General features: G+C 45.8%; 3 protein-coding genes across 3 annotated transcripts in view; all 3 read left to right on the forward strand.

Annotated features, from left to right (window-relative positions):
• Positions 1-2242, forward strand: part of LOC308160254 (uncharacterized protein) — a gene marked incomplete at both ends in the record, with an annotated part of 14682 nt that extends 12440 nt beyond the window's left edge. Inside the window, 6 exons of the mRNA XM_080534172.1 lie at positions 1-113; positions 271-427; positions 640-804; positions 1061-1186; positions 1464-1684; positions 1921-2242. The exon at positions 1-113 is cut by the window's left edge and continues 96 nt beyond it. Of these exons, the coding sequence (XP_080390298.1) occupies positions 1-113; positions 271-427; positions 640-804; positions 1061-1186; positions 1464-1684; positions 1921-2242 (1104 nt within the window). The remainder of the gene's footprint in view (positions 114-270; positions 428-639; positions 805-1060; positions 1187-1463; positions 1685-1920) is intronic.
• A 3673-nt stretch (positions 2243-5915) lies between these two features.
• LOC308160255 (keratin, type II cytoskeletal 8-like) lies at positions 5916-9535 on the forward strand (the record flags this gene model as incomplete). The annotated part of the gene is made up of 7 exons (XM_080534173.1): positions 5916-6494; positions 7310-7518; positions 7676-7832; positions 8047-8211; positions 8355-8480; positions 8759-8979; positions 9211-9535. The coding sequence occupies 7 exons, from the start codon at positions 5916-5918 to the stop codon at positions 9533-9535; spliced, it is 1782 nt and encodes a 593-aa protein (XP_080390299.1).
• A 3885-nt stretch (positions 9536-13420) lies between these two features.
• LOC308160256 (keratin, type II cytoskeletal cochleal-like) lies at positions 13421-16855 on the forward strand (the record flags this gene model as incomplete). Its single annotated transcript, XM_080534174.1, has 7 exons — positions 13421-13993; positions 14624-14832; positions 14990-15146; positions 15369-15533; positions 15708-15833; positions 16079-16299; positions 16531-16855. The coding sequence occupies 7 exons, from the start codon at positions 13421-13423 to the stop codon at positions 16853-16855; spliced, it is 1776 nt and encodes a 591-aa protein (XP_080390300.1).
• Positions 16856-22572: the final 5717 nt, after the last annotated feature.

Consider the following 22572-nt stretch of genomic DNA (forward strand, 5'->3'; position numbering starts at 1 on the left):
GAGGCCTACATCGCCAACCTGCGCAGGCAGCTGGATGGCCTGGGCAATGAGAAGCTCAAGTTGGATGGAGAGTGCAACAACATGCAAGTCCTGGTAGAGGACTTCAAGCTCAAGTGAGTTTGAATGGCGGAACGCAACCCTATAAGAAGTCTCTAGAATTGCACGAAATCAGCATTGGAACACCTAGCATTGTATTGGTTTAAGAATGCATTCACTGTTCTCATATAAATGTTGGTCAATGTAACAATCAGATATTGGCTATCTTTTAAGATATGAAGATGAAATCAACAAGCGTGCCGTTGTGGAGAATGAGTTTGTCCTGCTCAAGAAGGATGTTGATGGTGCCTACATCATCAAGGTGGAGCTGGAGGCCAGGGTCGATGCCCTCCAGGATGAGATCAACTTCCTCACAGCCGTCTACGAGGCGGTAAGGCCCACATTCTGTCTCATGGTCATGAATTGTATTTTATTGAAACTTGTTTCATCCAGATTAGTGTCGTTGAGATAAAGTCTATTCTTTAGAGGGACCTGAAATAAGATTTGTTAAGTTTAACATCACGTCACAGTCGTAATATCAGAAATAAGCTGTCATTTGGAATCAGTGGTGTTGATATCGCTCATATCGCTTTCTCCCTCCAGGAGCTGTTTGAGCTTCAGGGCCAGATCAAGGACACGTCAGCAGTTGTGGAGATGGACAACAGCCGTAGCCTGGACATGGACTCCATCGTGGCTGAAGTGCGCGCCCAGTACGAGGAAATCGCTGCACGCAGCAGAGCCGAGGCCGAGACTTGGTACAAACAGAAGGTAAGAATGAATGAATGAATGAATGAATGAATGAATGAATGAATGAATGGTCTTTATTTGAATGAATGGTCTTTATGAATGGTCTTCATTCATTAATTATGGTCTTCATTCATTCAAGACAAGAAGAATCTTCAACATCATTCAGTTATTTACTTTTTAGGATAATCCTAGAGATGTTGAAGGCATCTAAGTTCTATCCCATGCCATTCTACGCTGCTCCATTGTAATGGACTGCACTTCTATCTGTCTTCACCAGTTCGAGGAGATGCAGACTTCCGCAGGATCGTACGGTGAGGACCTCCGCACCACCAAGTCCGAGATTGCTGAGCTCACCCGCATGATTAGCCGACTCCAGAGCGAAATTGAGTCTGTCAAGTCACAGGTACTATATTTATTATGACTATATTATTACTATATTTATTATAACATAAATTCATACATAGTAGTATTTAAGTTATTTAGCCTTTATTTATACTGGTTAATCTCAATGAGATCAAATCTATTTTTCAAGAAAGACCTGGATGAAAAAATAAAGAAAATTCTAGTTTTTACTACATAGTTTCAAGCCTCTACAAGTTTAAGGGTGCATTTATATAAAGTGACTAAAAACATATCATACGATTAGTTTGGAACTTACCATCTCTTCTTTCACCTCTTAGCGTGCTTCCCTGGAAGCCCAGATTGCAGAGGCCGAAGAGCGTGGTGAGTTGGCTGTAAGGGATGCCAGGCTGCGCATCAAGGATCTGGAGGATGCCCTCCAGAGGGCCAAGCAGGATATGGCACTCCAGGTCAGAGAGTACCAGGAGCTGATGAACGTCAAGTTGGCTCTGGACATTGAAATCGCCACCTACAGGAAACTGCTGGAAGGAGAAGAGTCCAGGTAAGCACAAGGCAGAAATCAAATCTAAAAATAAAAAGAATAATTAAGAAACATGCAATGTAAACGAAATCAATAGGTCCTGAAGAGGTACAATAAAAGCAAACATTGAATATCTTGAATGTCTTTAATAGCTAATACATTGCTTACCTACATTACATTACAATGGTACACGTTCAAAATGAATGTTGATTATAATGTTATTGTAACTGCTAACTAATCCATGTGTCTTCCCCCAGAATCTCCGCTGGTGGTGCAACTGCAACCGTCCACGTCACAAGCTCTGGAGGCGGCGGCGGTGGCGGCGGCGGCGGGGGTGGTGGCGGATTCGGTGCTGGTGGTGGATATGGCGGTGGCCTGAGCCTGGGTGGAGGTGGAGGCGGTGGTGGCGGTTTCGGCTTCGGCAGTGGAGGTGGCAGGAGCAGTGGGATGTCCATTTCCATGGGAGGAGGAGGAGGAGGAGGGGCAGGAGGAGGCTTCGGCTACGGCATGAGCGGCGGAGGTGGTGGTGGCATGTCCATGTCCCGCTCCTCCATGGGTTCCTCCTCTCGTCACTTCTAGACACAGCAACAATCCTCCACTTACCCTCCCTCTCTCCCCTTTTTCCTTCTGACCAAATTAAGTCTGACTGGTACGACCAGATTTATTCAATGCCATCAACCAACTGTTGAATAAATCTGAATTATATTATATCTTTGTTGAGACTCATCTTTTTTGTGGTTGTTTACTGTGTATGGCTGGTAAAAAAAACAAGAATACTTATTTCCTAAAAATACCAGTAGACCAGTAGAAGTGTATACACTTTTTTGAGATACTGAAAGATCCAAGTGTTACTAATCCTACAAAAATGGCAAACTATCCAATACGCAACAAGAGGTTCAGATCTTGCTATTATTAAAACAGCAACCGGGTAGTCACCACACAATCAGCCTCTGAAGAAGAGACACGTATCCTTCATCACATCTGTATGACGAAGCACAGGTTTATTGTACTCAATACACATATGACACGGTCTGGTGAAAGGTGTAACAAGTCGACAAACAATCAAAATGTTCAGGAAATACATTTCAACATAAGATCACAACACACACCCTCTAGTCAAGCCAACATATTTCAATGCAATGGATTTGGTGAGTAATCCCCACTGCTACCTAGTTAACTATAACACTACTTTACATTGTTAGCAGGCTCACAAAACAAGTTGTGTTAGTTGACTAGTGAATGTGTCGTTAACATTAAATCGGTTGCCAACTTGTTACCCCTTTCACCAGACCGTGTCACATATGTGAAAGTGTGTGTCTGTGTGTGTGTGTGTGTGTGTGTGTGTGTGTGTGTGTATATATATATATATATATATATATATATATATATATATGTATATATATATATATATATATATATATGTGTGTACCTGGGTATACCCAGGGCAAGATCAGTTTACAGGAGATGGCTTTGTTACCTCTCTGAATAGCCGGGACTCTCCAACAACCCTACAGGCCTGCAGTTGAGAGAGAGAGAGAGAGAGAGAGAGAGAGAGAGAGAGAGAGAGAGAGAGAGAGAAAGAGAGAGAAAGAGAGAGACAGAGAGAGAGAGAGAGAGAGAGAGAGAGAGAGAGAGAGGGGGGGGGGGAGGAGGAGAGAAGGAGAGGTGGAGGTGAGAGAGAGCTGAGCTAGGGACCAGCTGATGATGGAGATGGATCCCAGCAGGAGCCCCACACGGTCGGAGGTCGATAAAAGCCTGTGGTCCGCAGATAGAAGGCACTCAGAGGGACTCAACTGTTTTGCTCCTCTCTGTCCCTCTCTATTCTTCTACCCTCCTCCTTTTTTCTCATCTTACAATCCGGCAGAGGATGAGAGGTCTTCGAGAATCACGGGAGGCACCATAAGTGGTGGTGGGACAAACTTCTGCAGTTGTGGAAGCGTCCGTAAGAGTTCGGGCTTCTCAAGCTTCTCTGCTGCTCCCATGGGCTCCAGCCGTGTCAGCAGTGTGTCCGTTAGATGCTCTGTGGGCGGAGGAGTTGGTGGCTTCGGTGGTGGATGTGGATCAAGCTACAGTTACTCAGGGAATGTTACATTTGATTTAATTGTTCCAGGCACGCTAAACCAAGGGACATAAAGAAAAAGTATGCATTGTGCATAAACATAGGTTGCAATGGTACAAATAAGAGCATCACATTTACTTGGCAATGACAGTTGAGACATTCAATGGACTTTATGACCTCAGGTAGAATATGAATGATGAATCTTGAGCTACTAAATCCGATCAATTTATGCAGATTTAATGGTGAGATGTTATCACAGGAACTTATATGACAAATCACATGTATAAATCAGGATATTGATTGCCAAACAAGCGCTAAGCACTGAACTGAGTAGAATCTGCATCTGGCTAGCTGACAATAAACTATCAATACACCTAGGTAAAACTGAAACCATCCTATACGGATCCCCATCTAAACTCAGAAAGGCTGTAAATTACAATATAAAAGTGGGTAACATTACTATCACAAGAAAAGAGGATATTACATACCTGGGCTCCATCTTAGAGGCAAATCTTTCCGGAGATAAAATGGCAGCAAAAGTAATCAAAGAAGTTAACCATAGAACTAGATTCTTGTACAGGATATCCTCACTTGTCAGTAAAAACACACTGAGGACCCTATCAGGAGCTCTCATTCAATGTCACTTCGACTATGCCGTAACATCATGGTACTATAGAACCACAAAGGCCCTAAAAACAAGACTCCAGACAGCCCAAAATAAACTGGTTAGGCTTCTGCTAGGCCTCAACCCTAGGACACATCTAACCGCTGCTCATTTTTTGAGCCTTGATTGGCTACGAGTAGTTGACAGAGTGCAGCAGCTTGCACTGGGCCTGGTCTTCAAGATACGCTACACCACAAAGACACCCAAGTACCTGTCAACATACTTCCAAAAAGTGAACAACGTCCACACATACAATACCAGAGGAAGCTCCACGAACCACGTTCAACCGCGTTGCACCACAAACAAGGGGTTAAACTCGTTTGCAAACTATGCAGTAAAAATGTGGAACGCCCTTCCTATAATCTTAAAGGAGTGCAAAACACTGCCCACCTTCAAAACCACTCTCAAAAAACATTTACAGGAGGCTGCAATCCGTAACTGGACCCTCTAAATCAAAAATCAAATTAAAAGACTACACCCCCACCTGGACTACCCTCTATATATTCTTGTTGTTTTGTTGTTATGTCTCCCACCCCCCCCCCCCCCCCCCCCCACCTGAAATACCCTCTGCACATACTAGTTGTTTTGTCCCACCCCCCTACCTGGTCTACACTCTGAGCAAACGCAATGTTTTTATGTCGCCCCCCCCCCCCCCCCCCCTCCCCCCCGCCTAAATCTACTGGTGTTTTTGTACCCCCCCCCCCCCCCACCATGACCACACACTGTACATACTTGTTGTTTTGTCCCCCCGCCCGAACTACCTATTGTACATATTATATGTCTGTCCCCCTGCCCGAACTACCCACTGTACATACTTTGTGTTTTGTCCCCCGCCCCCACCTGTGGTGTATGTCCCCACCTGTCCTACCCGCTGTACATACCTTATGTTTTGTTGTATTGTTCTTCCCATGTTGGATGTATGTTTTATCTTGTAGATAGTACTAGTTATTTGTCTGTATTATCTTGTAGATAGTACTAGTTTTTTGTCTGTCTTACATGTAACGATGAATTAAGTATCAAGGACCCCAATTGAAATAAGCCAGTGGCTTTCTTGGGTTTTTATCCTGTTAGTTGACCTTGTATGTAATATGTACTTGCATGTACCTACTTCTGCAAATCTTCTAATAAAGTATTCAATCAATCAATCAAAACAAACCTTTTCTATTGCATAAACATCTTGCCACTTTACACTAACTAACTCCTCTGATAACACCTCCTGTGTACAGGTGCACTTCTTGGTGAACAAAAAACCCCATTAGTTAACTAGATAGGAGCTTCCATTTGAAAAAAACCTGTCATGCTGATCGACAGTGCCCTGGAGTGGCCACAGATAGAATAAAAAAGAAAACGGGGGAGGAGTGAGAGGCTAGCCCCACCCCATCAGAGGCAGATATAAACCTGTGGTCCACAGACAGAAGGCACTCAGAGGGACTCAACTCTCCTCTTAGTGAGCTTACCTCTCTGTCTGTTGGTCTACCCTCCTACTTGTTGCTCATCCCCGGATCCGTCAGAGGAAAAGAAGAACAGCCATGGCCTTCAGGTCTACAAGTTTTGGCGGAGGCAGCATAAGTGGCGGTGGAGCAAGCTTCAGCAGTGGTGGAAGCCGGAGGAGCTTCTCCAGCTTCTCGGCTGCGGCTGCTCCCATGGGCTCCAGCCGTGCCAGCAGTGTGTCCGTTAGACGCTCTGTGGCCGGAGGAGGTGGAGGAGGCTTTGGTGGTGGAGGCGGAGGTGGATCCAGCTTCAGCTACTCGAGTGGAGGTGGAGGTGGAGGTGGAGGAGGCTTCGGTGGTGGTCTCGCCCTTGGTGGTGGCGGAGGCGGCTTCGGTGGTGGCGGCTTCGGTGGTGGTCTCGCCCTTGGTGGTGGCGGAGGCGGCTTCGGTGGTGGCGGCTTCGGCGGTGGTATTGGGGGCGGTGGCTTCGGTGGTGGTGGCTTCGGCGGTGGTGGCTTCGGCGGTGGTGGTATGGCCACCATCACAGCAGTCACAGTCAACCAGAGCCTCCTGGCCCCCCTCAACATTGACATTGACCCCAACATCCAAACCGTCCGCACCCATGAGAAGGAACAGATCAAGACCCTCAACAACCGCTTCGCCTCCTTCATCGACAAGGTCAGTGCTCCTCTGGTGTTTGAAAGTCATTTTGTCTGGTTATACGTTAAAATGTGTTATAACTGTGTAATTATGTGTAATAACAATGAGGAGGTTGCAACATGACAAAAATAAATAGCAAAAATAATATTACCTAATAATAATAATAATAATAATATATTGCCAGGTGTCTTTGATTGAGCTTGGATGAGCAGGTTTAAGACTTTTGGGACTTTTCCAAATGTTGATTCCATCGTCCCAGGCAAGCTAAATCAAACATCATAAAGTAACTGAAAATAAATATTATTTAAACCCAGCTCAGGAGAATAAAAATGTTACGCTGCAATAGTACAAATAAGAGATAATAAAATAATATGCTATGAAACTGAGAGTGGATGGCTGTTTGAGTAATTTGTGTCAGTGTGTGTGTGTGTGTGTGTGTGTGTGTGTGTGTGTGTGTGTGTGTGTGTGTGTGTGTGTGTGTGTGTGTGTGTGGGTGTGTGTGTGTGTGTGTGTGTGTGTGTGTGTGTGTGTGCAAGTTCATGCCTTTGTAACCAAGGTGTGGTCGCCATGGGCAGTAAACGCATAGTTTATTTAAGGCCTGAGGTAGAATATGCATTCTCAATCATGTGTCACTAAGTACAGGTATATCAATTTATGCAAATTTAACAGTGAGATGTTACCACAGCAAGTTATATGGCTGACAAATTACATGATAAATCACATGTATTCATCAGGATATGCATCGATTTTGAGGATTTCTGAATATAAGACAAATCATCTCCTCTAGCCACCTTACACTAACTAACTCCTGTGATGTCACTTCTTGTGTACAGGTGCGCTTCCTGGAGCAGCAGAACAAGATGCTGGAGACCAAGTGGAGCCTCCTGCAGGACCAGACCACCACACGCTCCAACATCGACGGCATGTTCGAGGCCTACATCGCCAACCTGCGCAGGCAGCTGGATGGCCTGGGCAATGAGAAGCTCAAGTTGGATGGAGAGTGCAACAACATGCAAGTCCTGGTAGAGGACTTCAAGCTCAAGTGAGTTTGAATGGAGGAACGCAACCCTATAAGAAGTCTCTAGAATTGCACGAAATCAGCATTGGAACACCTAGCATTGTATTGGTTTAAGAATGCATTCACTGTTCTCATATAAATGTTGGTCAATGTAACAATCAGATATTGGCTATCTTTTAAGATATGAAGATGAAATCAACAAGCGTGCCGTTGTGGAGAATGAGTTTGTCCTGCTCAAGAAGGATGTTGATGGTGCCTACATCATCAAGGTGGAGCTGGAGGCCAGGGTCGATGCCCTCCAGGACGAGATCAACTTCCTCACAGCCGTCTACGAGGCGGTAAGGCCCACATTCTGTCTCATGGTCATGAATTGTATTTTATTGAAACTTGTTTCATCCAGATTAGTGTCGTTGAGATCAAATCTATTCTTTAGAGGGACCTGAAATAAGATTTGTTAAGGCTAACATCACGTCACAGTCGTAATATCACAAATATAAGCTGTCATTTGGAATCAGTGGTGTTGATATCGCTCATATCGCTTTCTCCCTCCAGGAGCTGTTTGAGCTTCAGGGCCAGATCAAGGACACGTCAGCAGTGGTGGAGATGGACAACAGCCGTAGCCTGGACATGGACTCCATCGTGGCTGAAGTGCGCGCCCAGTACGAGGAAATCGCTACACGCAGCAGAGCCGAGGCCGAGACTTGGTACAAACAGAAGGTAAGACAAGAAGAATCTTCAACATCATTCAGTTATTTACTTTTTAGGATAATCCTAGAGATGTTGAAGGCATCTAAGTTCTATCCCATGCCATTCTACGCTGCTCCATTGTAATGGACTGCACTTCTATCTGTCTTCACCAGTTCGAGGAGATGCAGACTTCAGCAGGATCGTACGGTGAGGACCTCCGCACCACCAAGTCCGAGATTGCTGAGCTCACCCGCATGATCAGCCGACTCCAGAGCGAGATTGAGTCTGTCAAGTCACAGGTACTATATTTATTATGACTATTTTATGACTATATTTATTATAACATAACATTCATACATAGTAGTATTTAAGTTATTTAGCCTTTATTTATACTGGTTAATCTCAATGAGATAACATCTATTTTTCAAGAAAGACCTGGCTGAAAAAATAACGAAAATTCTAGTTTTTACTACATAGTTTCAAGCCTCTACAAGTTTAAGGGTGCATTTATATAAAGTGACTAAAAACATATCATACGATTAGTTTGGAACTTACCATCTCTTCTTTCACCTCTTAGCGTGCTTCCCTGGAAGCCCAGATTGCAGAGACCGAAGAGCGTGGTGAGTTGGCTGTAAGGGATGCCAGGCTGCGCATCAACGATCTGGAGGTTGCCCTCCAGAGGGCCAAGCAGGATATGGCACTCCAGGTCAGAGAGTACCAGGAGCTGATGAACGTCAAGCTGGCCCTGGACATTGAAATCGCCACCTACAGGAAACTGCTGGAAGGAGAAGAGTCCAGGTAAGCACAAGGCAGAAATCAAATCTAAAAATAAAAAGATTAAATAAGAAACATGCAATGTAAACAAAATCAATAGGTCCTGAACAGGTAGAATAAAAGCAAACATTGAATATCTTGAATGTCTTGAATAGCTAATACATTACATTACATACATACAATTGTACACGTTCAAAATGAATGTTGATTATAATGTTATTGTAACTGCTAACTAATTCATGTGTCTTCCCCCAGAATCTCCGCTGGTGGTGCAACTGCAACCGTCCACGTCACAAGCTCTGGAGGCGGCGGAGGTGGCGGCGGCGGGGGTGGTGGCGGATTCGGTGCTGGTGGTGGATATGGCGGTGGCCTGAGCCTGGGCGGAGGTGGAGGAGGCGGTGGTGGCGGTTTCGGCTTCGGCAGTGGAGGTGGCAGGAGCAGTGGGATGTCCATTTCCATGGGAGGAGGAGGAGGAGGAGGAGGGGCAGGAGGAGGCTTCGGCTACAGCATGAGCGGCGGAGGTGGTGGTGGCATGTCCATGTCCCGCTCCTCCATGGGTTCCTCCTCTCGTCACTTCTAGACACAGCAACAATCCTCCACTTACCCTCCCTCTCTCCCCTTTTTCCTTCTGACCAAATTAAGTCTGACTGGTACGACCAGATTTATTCAATGCCATCAACCAATGTACCAGCAAAATATCTTGAATAAATCAGAATTCTATTATATCTTTGTTGAGACTCATATTTTCTGTGGTTGTTTACTGTGTATGGCTGGTAAAAAAACAAGAATACTTATTTCCTAAAAATACCAGTAGACCCGTAGAAGTGTATACACTTTTTTGAGATACTGAAAGATCCAAGTGTTACTAATCCTCCAAAAATGGCAAACTATCCAATACGCAACAAGAGGTTCAGATCTTGCTATTATTAAAACAGCAACCGGGTAGTCACCACACAATCAGCCTCTGAAGAAGAGACACGTATCCTTCATCACATCTGTATGACGATGCCCAGGTTTATTGTACTCAATACACATATGACACGACAAACAATCAAAATGTTCAGGAAATACATTTCAACATAAGATCACAACACACACCCTCTAGTCAAGCCAAAATATTTAAATGCAATGGATTCGGTGAGTAATCCCCACTGCTACCTAGTTAACTATAACACTACTTTGCATTGTTAGCAGGCTCGCAAAACAAGTTGTGTTAGTTGACTAGTGAGTGTGTCATTAACATTAAATCGGTTGCCAACTTGTTACCCCTTTCACCAGACCGTGTCACATATGTGAAAGTGTGTGTCTGTGTGTGTGTGTGTGTGTGTGTATATATATGTGTGTACCTGGGTATGCCCAGGGAAAGATCAGTTTACACGAGATGGCTTTGTTACCTCTCTGACTAGCCGGGACTCTCCAACAACCCTACAGGCCTGCAGTTGAGAGAGAGAGAGAGAGAGAGAGAGAGAGAGAGAGAGAGAGAGAGAGAGAGAGAGAGAGAGAGAGAGAGAGAGAGAGAGAGAGAGAGAAAGAGAGAGAAAGAGAGAGACAGAGAGAGACAGAGAGACAGAGAGAGGGGAGGAGGAGAGAAGGAGGGGTGGAGGTGAGAGAGAGCTGAGCTAGGGACCAGCTGATGTTGGAGGTGGATCCCAGCAGGAGCCCCACCCGGTCGGAGGCCGATAAAAGCCTGTGGTCCGCAGACAGAAGGCACTCAGAGAGACTCAACTGTTTGCACCCTCCTACTTTTTTCTCATCTTACTATCTGGCAGAGGATGAGAGGTCTTCGAGATTCACGGGAGGCACCGTAAGTGGTGTTGGGACAAACTTCTGCAGTTGTGGAAGCGTCCGTAAGAGTTCAAGCTTCTCTACTGCTCCCATGGGCTCCAGCCATGTCAGCAGTGTGTCCGTTAGATGCTCTGCGGGTGGAGGAGGTGGTGGCTTCGGTGGTGGAGGTGGATCAAGCTACAGTTACTCAAGCAGAGGTGGAGGTAGAGGAGGCTTCGGTATGGGTGGAAGAAGCGGAGGATACAGTGGTAGAGCTGGAGGATTAGGTGGCGGCCATTTCAACCTTGGTGGCACTGGTTCTAGCGTCGGTCCTGTCAGCCTCGGTCACAGCGGTGGCAGCTTCGGCTTCGGCAGTGGCAGTGGCTTCGACCTAATCACATAGTTAGGCTAGTCACAGTCAACCAGAGCTTCCTGGCCTCCCTCAAGCTGGATATCGACCCCAACATCCAGACCATTCGTAGAACAAAGACAGCGACAGTGACAGAGACACAACTACTCTACTTTGAAGGTGTCCAGGGTAGAGGCATTCCGGATCACTGTGGGGAGAGAGTTCCAAAGGGTGGGAGCTGCCACACTGAAGGCTCTGTCCCCGAAGGTCTGCAGGTTGGTGTGGAGGGTAGAGAGCAGACCCATGTCTGAGGACCGCAGGTTCCAGGATGGGGTATGTTGGTGGAGGAGGTTAGTTAGGTACTGGGGGGCGCAGGCATGGAGGGATTTGTAGGTGAGAGGGAGGATTTTGTAGGGGATGCGGGACTTGACCGGGAGCCAGTGGAGGTGAATGAGGGTGGAGGTGATGTGCTGCCAGGTCTTGGTTTGGGTGAGAACCCTGGCAGCTTAGTTCTGCACATACTGGAGCCTGGCTTTGCTGGGAAACCCGAACAGGACTCCATTGCAGTAGTTCAGGCGGGAGGTGATGAAGGCGTTGACGAGGGTTTCGGCCATGGAGTCAGTGAGGGAAGGTTCTAGTCTGGCAATGTTTCCGAGGTGAAAGAAGGCAGATTTGGTGACGGATTTGATGTGTGACTGGAATGAGAGGGTGGAGTCAAGGATGACGCACAGGTTACGGACTTTGGAAGATGGGGAGATGGATAAGCCGTCAACCTCGAGGATGAAGTCGCCAACTTCCGGAGCAGCGCCTTGGGTGCCACAACCTTGAGCTCTGTTTTATTACTGTTGAGTTTGAGAAGGTTTAATGTCATCCAGGTTTTTATTTCATGCAGGCAGTTGACAAGGGACTGAGGGGGGAGCGGAGAGGATGGAGTGGAGCTGAGATAGATTTGGGTATCATCAGCGTAGCAGTGGAAGTTGAGGCTGTGATGACGGAGGATCTGCCCGAAGGGAAGCATGTAAATGGTGAAGAGGAGGGGTCCAAGCAGAGAGCCTTGAGGCACACCTTGATTGACTGGGGCTGGGGGGGGGAACTTGAGCCATTGATGGTGACTAACTGTTCCCTGTTAGAGAGGTATGAATCGAACTAGGAGAGGGCTGTACCGGTGACACCTAGGAGGGCGGAGAGGCGGTTGAGGAGGATGGTGTGGAAGACAATGTCGAAGGCTGCAGAGAGGTCCAGGAGGATGAGGATATTGAAGTGGCCAGAGTAAGCAGCAATGAGGAGATCATTGATGATCTTGATGAGGGCGGTCTCCGTGCTGTGGTGTGATCTGAAGCCAGATTGTAGGGGCTCATAGAGCTCTTAGTTTGACATGTACTGATGGAGTTGGCCGGCAGCTGCAGTTTTACTCAGGAAGGGAAGTTTGGAGATCGGCCAGTGGTTGTGAAGGTCATCAGGGTCCAGACCAGGCTTTTTGAGGATTGGGGTGACTGAGGCAGTTTTGAAGCTGGTGGGGACTATACCAGATAACAGAGAGGTGTTAATAATGTCCACCATGTTGGGGCTGATGGTGGGTAGGCAATCCTTGACTAGGGCTGTGGGCATGGGTTCCAGGGAGCAGGTGGAGGTCTTGAACAAGGTGACCAGCTTGGTGCTCTGTGCTGGATGGGTGGATTCGGGACTTTTGGGACTGTTCCATTTGAATTAATTGTTCCATGCAAGCTAAACCAAGGGAGATAAAGTACATGAAAGAACAAATTATTTCAACCCAGGTCAGGAGCATAAACATAGTATGCTGCAATGGTACAAGAGCATCAGATTTACTTTGGAATGACAGTTGACAGTCTAGGACATTCAAGGATCTTTATGACCTCAGGTAGAATATAAATACAATACATTTATGCAGATTTAACGGTGAGATGCTACCACAGGAACTTATATGACAAATGACATGTATGAATCAGGATATTGATTGCCAAACATAAGACAAACCTTTTCTATTACTTAAACATCTTGCCACTTTACACTAACTCCTCTGTCACCTCCAGTGTACAGGTGCACTTCTTGGTGAACAAAAAAGTAGATAGGAGCTTCCATTTGAAAAAAACCTGTCATGCTTGTGCTGATCTACAGAGCCCTGGAGTGGCCAGATAGAATGATAAAGAAAATGGGGGAGGAGTTAGAGGCTAGCCCCACCCCATCAGAGGCAGATATAAACCTGTGGTCCACAGACAGAAGGCACTCAGAGGGACTCAACTCTCCTCTTAGTGAGCTGACGTCTCTCTCTGTTGGTCTCCCCTCCTACTTGTTGCTCATCCCCGGATCCGTCAAAGGAAAAGAAGAACAGCCATGGCCTTCAGGTCTACAAGTTTTGGCGGAGGCAGCATAAATGGCGGTGGAGCAAGCTTCAGCAGTGGTGGAAGCCGGAGGAGCTTCTCCAGCTTCTCGGCTGCGGCTGCTCCCTTGGGCTCCAGCCGTGCCAGCAGTGTGTCCGTTAGACGCTCTGTGGCCGGAGGAGGTGGAGGAGGCTTTGGTGGTGGAGGCGGAGGTGGATCCAGCTACAGCTACTCGAGTGGAGGTGGAGGTGGAGGAGGCTTCGGTGGTGGTCTCGCCCTTGGTGGTGGCGGAGGCGGCTTCGGTGGTGGCGGCTTCGGTGGTGGTCTCGCCCTTGGTGGTGGCGGAGGCGGCTTCGGTGGTGGTGGCTTCGGCGGTGGTATTGGGGGCGGTGGCTTCGGTGGTGGTGGCTTCGGCGGCGGTGGCTTCGGTGGTGGTGGTATTGCCCCCATCACAGCAGTCACAGTCAACCAGAGCCTCCTGGCCCCCCTCAACATTGACATTGACCCCAACATCCAAACCGTCCGCACCCATGAGAAGGAACAGATCAAGACCCTCAACAACCGCTTCGCCTCCTTCATCGACAAGGTCAGTGCTCCTCTGGTGTTCGAAAGTCATTTTGTCTGGTAATAGGTTAAAATGTGTGATATAACTGTGTAATTCTGTGTAATAACAATGAGGAGGTTGCAACATGACAAAAATAAATAGCAATTGATTGAGCTTGGATGAGCAGGTTTAAGACTTTTGGGACTGTTCCAAATGTTGGTTCCTTTGTGCTAGACAAGGTAAACCAAACAACATTAAGTATCAGAAAAAAAAATGATTTAAACCCAGCTCAGGAGAATAAACATGGGCTGCAATGGTACAAATAAGAGCATCATATGCTATGACATTGAGAGTGGATGGCTGTTTGAGTAGTGTGTGTGTGTGTGTGTGTGTGTGTGTGTGTGTGTGTGTGTCTGTGTGGGTGTGGTCTTCATGGGCAGTAAACGCATAGTTTCTTTAAGGCCTGAGGTAGATTATGCATGCTCAATCTTGTGTCACTAAATACAGTAATGTAAATGTATGCATATTTAACAGTGAGATGTTACCACAGCAATATGCTATATGGTTGCCAAATTACATTTGTCACAATTTTGCGGATTTCTAAATATAAGACAAAACATCTCTAGCCACCTTACACGAACTAACTCCTGTGATGTCACTTCTTGTGTACAGGTGCGCTTCCTGGAGCAGCAGAACAAGATGCTGGAGACCAAGTGGAGCCTCCTGCAGGACCAGACCACCACACGCTCCAACATCGACGGCATGTTCGAGGCCTACATCGCCAACCTGCGCAGGCAGCTGGATGGCCTGGGAAATGAGAAGCTCAAGCTGGATGGAGAGCTGAACAACATGCAGGTCCTGGTGGAGGACTTCAAGCTCAAGTGAGTGTGAATGGAGGAACACAACCCTAGATGAAGTCTCTAGAATTGCACAAAATCAGCATTAGAATACCTAGCATTGTATTGCTTTCAGGATGCATTCACTGTTGTCATATAAATGTTGGTCAATGTAACAATCAGATTTTGGCTATCTTTTAAGATATGAAGATGAAATCAACAAGCGTGCCGTTGTGGAGAATGAGTTTGTCCTGCTCAAGAAGGATGTTGATGGTGCCTACATCATCAAGGTGGAGCTGGAGGCCAGGGTCGATGCCCTCCAGGACGAGATCAACTTCCTCACAGCTGTCTACGCGGCGGTAAGGCCCACATTCTGTCTTATGGTCATGAATTATATTTTATTGAAACATGTTTCATCCAGATTAGTGTCATTGAGATAAAATATTTTTTTTATAGGGACCTGAAAAAATATTTGCCAAGGCTAAGATCACGTCACAGTCGTAATTGCACAAATCACAAATAATAAGCTGTCATTGGGAATCAGTGGTGTTGATATTGCTCATATCGCTCTCTCCCTCCAGGAGCTGTATGAGCTGCAGGCCCAGATCAAGGACACGTCAGCAGTTGTGGAGATGGACAACAGCCGTAACCTTGACATGGACTCCATCGTGGCTGAAGTGCGAGCCCAGTACGAGGAAATCGCCGCACGCAGCAGAGCCGAGGCCGAGACTTGGTACACACAGAAGGTAAGAGGAGTAGAATCTTCAACATCATTCAGTTATTTACTTTTTAGGATAATCCTAGAAATGGTGAAGCCAAAGACAATATCACCAGATGGACAATCAAGTTCTATCCCATTCCATTCTACACTGTTCGATTGTAATGGACTGCACTTCTATACTTCTATCTGTCTTCACCAGTTCGAGGAGATGCAGACTTCAGCAGGATCGTACGGTGAGGACCTCCGCACCACCAAGGCCGAGATTGCCGAGCTCACCCGCATGATCAGCCGACTCCAGAGCGAGATTGAGTCTGTCAAGTCTCAGGTACTGTATTTGTTATGGACAACTCCAAACATAAAATTCATACATAGTAGTATTTCATTTATTTAATCTTTATTCATACAAGTTAATCTCAGTGAGATAAAATCTATTTTTCAAGAGAGACCTGGATGAAAAATTAAGAATTTCCTAGTTTTTACTACATCTAAAAGTTTAATGGTGATATATAGTGACCAAAAACGTATCATGAGGTTAGTTTGGAACTTACCATCTCTTCTTTCACCTCTTAGCGTGCTACCTTGGAAGCCCAGATTGCTGAGGCTGAGGAGCGTGGTGAGTTGGCAGTAACAGATGCCAGGCTGCGCATCAAGGATCTGGAGGATGCCCTCCAGAGGGCCAAGCAGGATATGGCACGCCAGGTCAGAGAGTACCAGGAGCTGATGAACGTCAAGCTGGCCCTGGACATTGAAATCGCCACCTACAGGAAACTGCTGGAAGGAGAAGAGACCAGGTAAGCACAGGGCAGAAATCCAGAGAAGAATAAATAAGAAACATGCATTGCAAACAAAATCAATAGGTCCTGAATAGGTAGAATAAAAGCAATATAAATTATGTTACCAAACATTGAATATCTTGAATGTCTTGAAAAGCTAATACATTGCTTCACAATGGTACACATTCAAAATGAATGTTGATTATAATGTTATTGTAACTGCTAACTAATCCATGTGTCTTCCCACAGAATCTCCGCTGGTGGTGCAACTGCAACCGTCCACGTCACAAGCTCTGGAGGCGGCGGCGGCGGAGGCGGCGGTGGTGGTGGTGGTGGATTCGGCGCTGGTGGTGGATATGGTGGTGGCCTGAGCCTGGGCGGAGGTGGAGGAGGCGGTGGTGGTGGTTTCGGCTTCGGCAGTGGAGGTGGAAGTGGCAGGAGCAGTGGGATGTCCATTTCCATGGGAGGAGGAGGAGGGGGAGGAGGAGGCTTCGGCTACAGCATGAGCGGCGGAGGTGGTGGTGGCATGTCCATGTCCCGCTCCTCCATGGTTTCCTCCTCTCGTCACTTCTAGACACAGCAACAATCCTCCACTTACCCTCCCTCTCTCCCCTTTTTCCTTCTGATGAAATTACGTCTGACTGGTACGACCAGATTTATTCAATGCCATTATCTAATGTACCAGCAAAATATCTTGAATAAATCTGAATTCTATTATATCTTTGTTGAGACTCGTCTTTTTTGTGGTTGTTTACTGCGTGTGGCCACTGATAGAATTCAGATTCTATCAGTGTCTTTAGGAAAGAATACTTCTTTCCTAAAGATACCTGTAGCTGAGTAGAAGTATATACACTTTTTTGAGATACTGAAAGATCCAATTGTTACTAATCCTACAAAAATAGCAAACTATCCAATACACAACAAGAGGGTCCGATCCTGCTATTACTAAAACAGGATCCCGGTAGTCACCACGCAATCAGCCTCAGAAGAAGAGACTCGTATTCTTCATCACATCCATATGACGAAGCACAGGTTTCTAGTACTCAATCCATATGTGTGTGTGTGTGTGTGTGTGTGTGTGTGTGTATGTGTGTACCTGGGTATGACCAGGGCCTGATTGGTTCATAGGAGATGGCTTTGTTACCTGTCTGAGACTTGCCGGGTCTCTCCAACAACCCTACAGGCCTGCAGGTGAGAGATAGAGAGAGAGAGAGAGAGAGAGAGAGAGAGAGAGAGAGAGAGAGAGAGAGAGAGAGAGAGAGAGAGAGGGGGGGGGGGGGGGGGGGGGGGGGAAGGAGAGAAGTAGGGGTGGAGGTGAGAGAGAGCGGAGCTAGGGACCAGCTGATGATGGAAGTGGATGCCAGCAGGAGCTCCACGTGGTCGGAGGCAGATAAACCTGTGGTTCGCCAACAGAAGGCACTCAGAGGGACTCAATCATTTTGCTCCTCTCTATCTCTCTCTCTATTCTTCTCCCCTCCTTCTTTTTTCTCATCTTCCAATCCGTCAGAGGAAGAGAAGTCTTCGAGTTTCAGTGGAGGCAGCATAAGCAGCGGTGGGGCAAGCTTCAGCAGTTGTGAAAGCGTCCGGAAGAGTTCTCACTTCTCCAGCTTCCCTGCTGCTCCCATGGGCTTTAGCCATTTCAGCAGTGTGGACACACTGTTAGACGCTCGTTGGGGTTGCACTTATCGTGAGAGATTCTGCCTTCAAATCCGACGACAAAACAAATGAGAAGAAAGCCCATCATGACCTCCGCAGAGTGATTAAAACAGCCAAACGGGAATACAGAGAAAAAGTAGAGTCACAGCTATGTAGCAATCACTCACGCAGCATGTGGCAGGGGATGTACTCAATTTCAGACTTCAAAGGGAGACCTAGCTGCGTAGCTACCGTAACAGCTGCTGCTTGTGCCGAAAAAGAACAAGGTATCATGCCTAAATGACTGGTGCCCTGTTGCTCTCAATCCCGAAGTCAGCAAATGCTTTGAGAACCTTAATCAAGGAACAAATCTGCAGCATGCTAACACATGGACTGGACCCCTACCAATTTGCCTACCGGCAAAACAGATCCACTGACAACGCCATTTCCATTGCTTTCCACTCCACCCTCACCCACCTGGACAAGAGGAACTCCTATGTGAGGATGCTGTTCGTAGACTACACTTCAGCAATCAACACCATTGTCCCATCCAGGTCCGGCTTATGCAACTGGATCCTGGACTTCCTGTCGGACTGACGCCAGGTGGTGAGAATGGGCTCAAAGACCTCCAACCCTCTGACCCTCAACACAGGAGTCCCCCAAGGCTGTGTCCTGAGTCCCCTCCTCTACTCCTTGTACACCACGACTGCGTGGCCACACACGGCTCCAACTCAGTGATTACATTTGCTGACGACACAACAGTGACGGCGATGAGACCGCCTATAGTAGAGATTGACTGCCTGGCTCAGTACAGCCAGGAGAACAAACTCTCTCTCAACACTGACAAGACCAAGGAGTTGGTGATGGACTTCAGGAAGAATGGTTGGGAACAGGACCCCATCACCGTCTTTAGGTCAGCCGTAGAGAGGATAAGCAGTTTTAAGTTCCTCGGCGTCCACATCTCTGACGACCTCACTTGGGACTTGCATACCAAACAGGTGGTGAAAAAGGCACAACAGCACCTCTTTCACCTTAGGCGGCTGGGGCGTGGAGATGAAGATCCTGCGGGCCTTCTACAGAGGCACAAACAAGAGCATACTGACTGGGTGCATCGCATGGCAAATGCACTGCAGAGCTCTACAGAGGGTGGTGCGGACAGCCGAGCGCATCAGTGGATGTGAGCTTCCCTCCATCCAGGACATATACAACAATCGGTGTGTCAGCAAAGCCTGGAGGATCATCAAAGATCCCAGCCACCCCAACCACAGTCTGCCGTCCAAAAGGTGTAGCCTCTTCCGGAGCCTGAAGGCCAAAACTCAGAAGCTAACCAACAGCTACTTCCCCCAGGCGATCAGGCTCATGAACAAGCCTAGTGTAGACAATTGACTCATTATCCACAAGCACATGCCATGCATACGGACTACCTAAGCTTAAGCTCACTATCACTTTACTACTGTCACTTATGTCCTGTCCTATTAACACATTTTATTGAATTATGCCTAGTGCCTTGTCTGCAAATTGGAAGATACAGCTAATTGTAAATAATCTTTTTTGTCACTTATGTCCTGTACTATTGTCACTTTGTATCTTGAATTATGCCTAGTGCCTTATTGTCTTGTGCTGCAATGTCATGAACCGAAGCCTAAGAATTTTACTCTCTTACACGTGTAATGTGAGACGTAACAATAAACTTGAAACTTGAAACTTGTTTTTTTCTATTTTTTTCTTGTTGGAGTGGAATTTAGCTATTTCTGTTTAAAAAATGTCCCCTCTTTTTTTATTCTTACCGACCAGATACAATATAAAACCCCAAAACAATGACGGTCGTAGTCTTGGAGTATTGGGCACACATGGCTGTTCTTCTCTTCCTCTACGTATGGGGGAATGCCTTCTGTCCATAATGGGGCAGGGATTGTCAGACAGGTAACAGTGCCAGCCTCCGTAAACCAGACCCCGGCACTCCCAGGTGGCACACTCACACACACACACACACACACACACACACACACACACACACACACACACACACACACTTTCACATTGATGATGCATACACTGGATGTGGTGGACATCATGGCTGTGTATCATTAGAGACTATTGCCCAGTGTGCCATTCTCACATTCTGATGTGTAGAAGTGGTCATTTTGAGTGTGGTTTACACTTCCTAATCTATTATCCCATTCACTACCACTGAGACAGAAAGAGAGAGAGAGAGACAGAGAGATAGAGAGAGATTATGGTGTCTGTGTAGACAAACATGTCTCTGTTCTCATAGACAGACATTCAGCTGTACTGATAGAGGACCGTTAGGCTCTGCTGAATATCTGAGAGTAGTAATGTTGCATTGGTTCCACAATGTTGGTGCCACTCCTTGGACAGGTAATTTTCATACCAGTTCCCCACCAGGCTTTACTCAAAGTAATTCCACCAACTAATACAATTATACTTTTTTAAAAATCTAAATATACATTTACATCACATTTTTGGCATTTAGCAGACACATTTATCCAAAGTGACTTACAACATAAGTAATATATATAAAATATACTTTATTTATTATATATATTATATTATACAATATACATTTGTCTACGTAAATGAATCATCTTTCCATCAGTCAGTGTAAGAAAAAGTAATCTATGCCATGACCAGGAGTCAATTTGTATTTAATGACATACACAGATGCAAAGATTTACAAAAGATTAAACGATCATGAGCCTTACGTACCTTAGTCTGGTCGAAGAGCAGTATTAATCTTAGGACTGTTTAAAGCATCCTGTGTAAGGGATATGTCGCTTGAAAATATTTGGGGAGACTGACCATCCATGAGATTAACATGATAGTTTGAACTAAGTTTTGAAGCTATACAGTGTTTGTTTATAATTACATTCTTTACAAAAAACAATGTTATTTTGTGTTCTTATTGGATAAGACAGTTGAACCACACCCATGAGCATGAGTTATAATCTTCAAGAATCATTGATACATATAATATACAATATTACGTATATGACACCTACATATTAGGTAAGTTTTCTGACGACATTGCATTATTGTCCCTTCTCAGAGGTTCAGAATCTGATCATGAGAATGCTCTCACTGATTTTACTTCTTGGTGTGATAACAACTTTTTGGATTTTTATCTAAAACCAAGGAACTGATCATTGATTTTAGAACAGAGATGTTGCTATAGAGTGCACCATACACAATGGAAATGTGGAAGTTGTTTCATCATACAAATCCTTGGGTACCATCTTTGATGATCATTTTAAATTTGATTTGATTTGAATACTGAGGCTATTGTGAAACATGGGCAACAGAGAATCCACCTTCTCAGCAAACTTAACTCCTTCTCTGTCAGGCCTGTCATCCTGTGTCGTTTTTACCAATCCTTTATTGAGAGTTGAACGTTTTTCTTGCATCTGCTGGTTCCAGAGCCTGACAGTCAAAGACAGGAATAGCCTGAACAGCATTGTAAAAATCTGGCGATAAGATAATCAATCAAGATAATTGGCGTGAGACAGAGAGACCTAAATTCGTTCTGTAACCAACAAGTCCTCCGGAAGGCAGAAAGCATTTTAGCGTCTCCGGGTCATGTTCTGGCGGGTGAATTGTCTCTGTCGCCATTAGGGTGCCGATATGCCTTGCCTGCTTGTAGAACAAACCGCTATTCCAAATCCTTCATCCCTTCTGTGGTCAGACTGTTCAACTCCCTGTCGGTGCTCGGATAGGCTAGTGATGCACCGTAGGCTATAATTTGTGGTATTCATTGATTGTTGAATTATATTGTATTATTTCAAGGTACCCACGACACCCGATGATCTTCTTAGCTCCTGGTGCACTTGTTGTTGTTGATTGTATGTGGTGAGAGTTTTTTTTTGTTGAACATGCTGCTCTAAACTAATTGCCCCTAGTGGGACTAATAAAGTTGTTTGCATTTAATTGAATTAAATACTTTTAAAGTCTAAAAATGTATCTACCAATCCCATATTGCCCTCTAAACCTTTTACCCCTCTTTTTTTATTCTTATCGACCAGATACAATATACAACCACAAAACGAGAGAAAGATGAGTCACAACAAAGGTTTAATAGACCTCAGATTTATTAAAGATATGTTGTTGGTATATTGGTCAATGACATTCAAGAAATCTGGACGTACCAGTCAGCCTTAATTTGGTCTGAATGAAAGAGGAAGATAAAGAAGAAAATAAAAACACTGTTTGCAAACCTCATTGGAGAACCCATAGTCCCTAAGACAGGGAGAGTAATTGAGTAGCTAAATGCTAGGGGTATGTCCCAGAGCTAAGGGGACACCACTTTAGGACTGCATACAGTTGCTTTTGATGACCTCCCAGTACACAGCAAGATGGTGGCAGTGGGGTGCGGAAGTCAGGGAGAACCAACTGAAGACCCTAGTCCTACTATGCTTATCTTTAGACTGCCACCATCTTTTGTGTTGTGGTAAACTGAGTTTGCTCTCTATGGTACTGCTCTGTCATGGCACTACAGCCAATGCTGTGTCTCCATGACAACGTTCATCCATCTACTAAAAGGCTGGCCGGTATAGTGAGCAGACACACTTCTATTTCTTTTTCTTCTACTGCTGCTGATGTAATTTTTTGGTAGGAGCTTGTTGTGGAGGAGGGGAGGGGGGA

Source organism: Nansenia antarctica (assembly GCF_963989245.1).
Source record: "Nansenia antarctica genome assembly, chromosome: 6".
NCBI lineage: Eukaryota > Metazoa > Chordata > Actinopteri > Argentiniformes > Microstomatidae > Nansenia > Nansenia antarctica.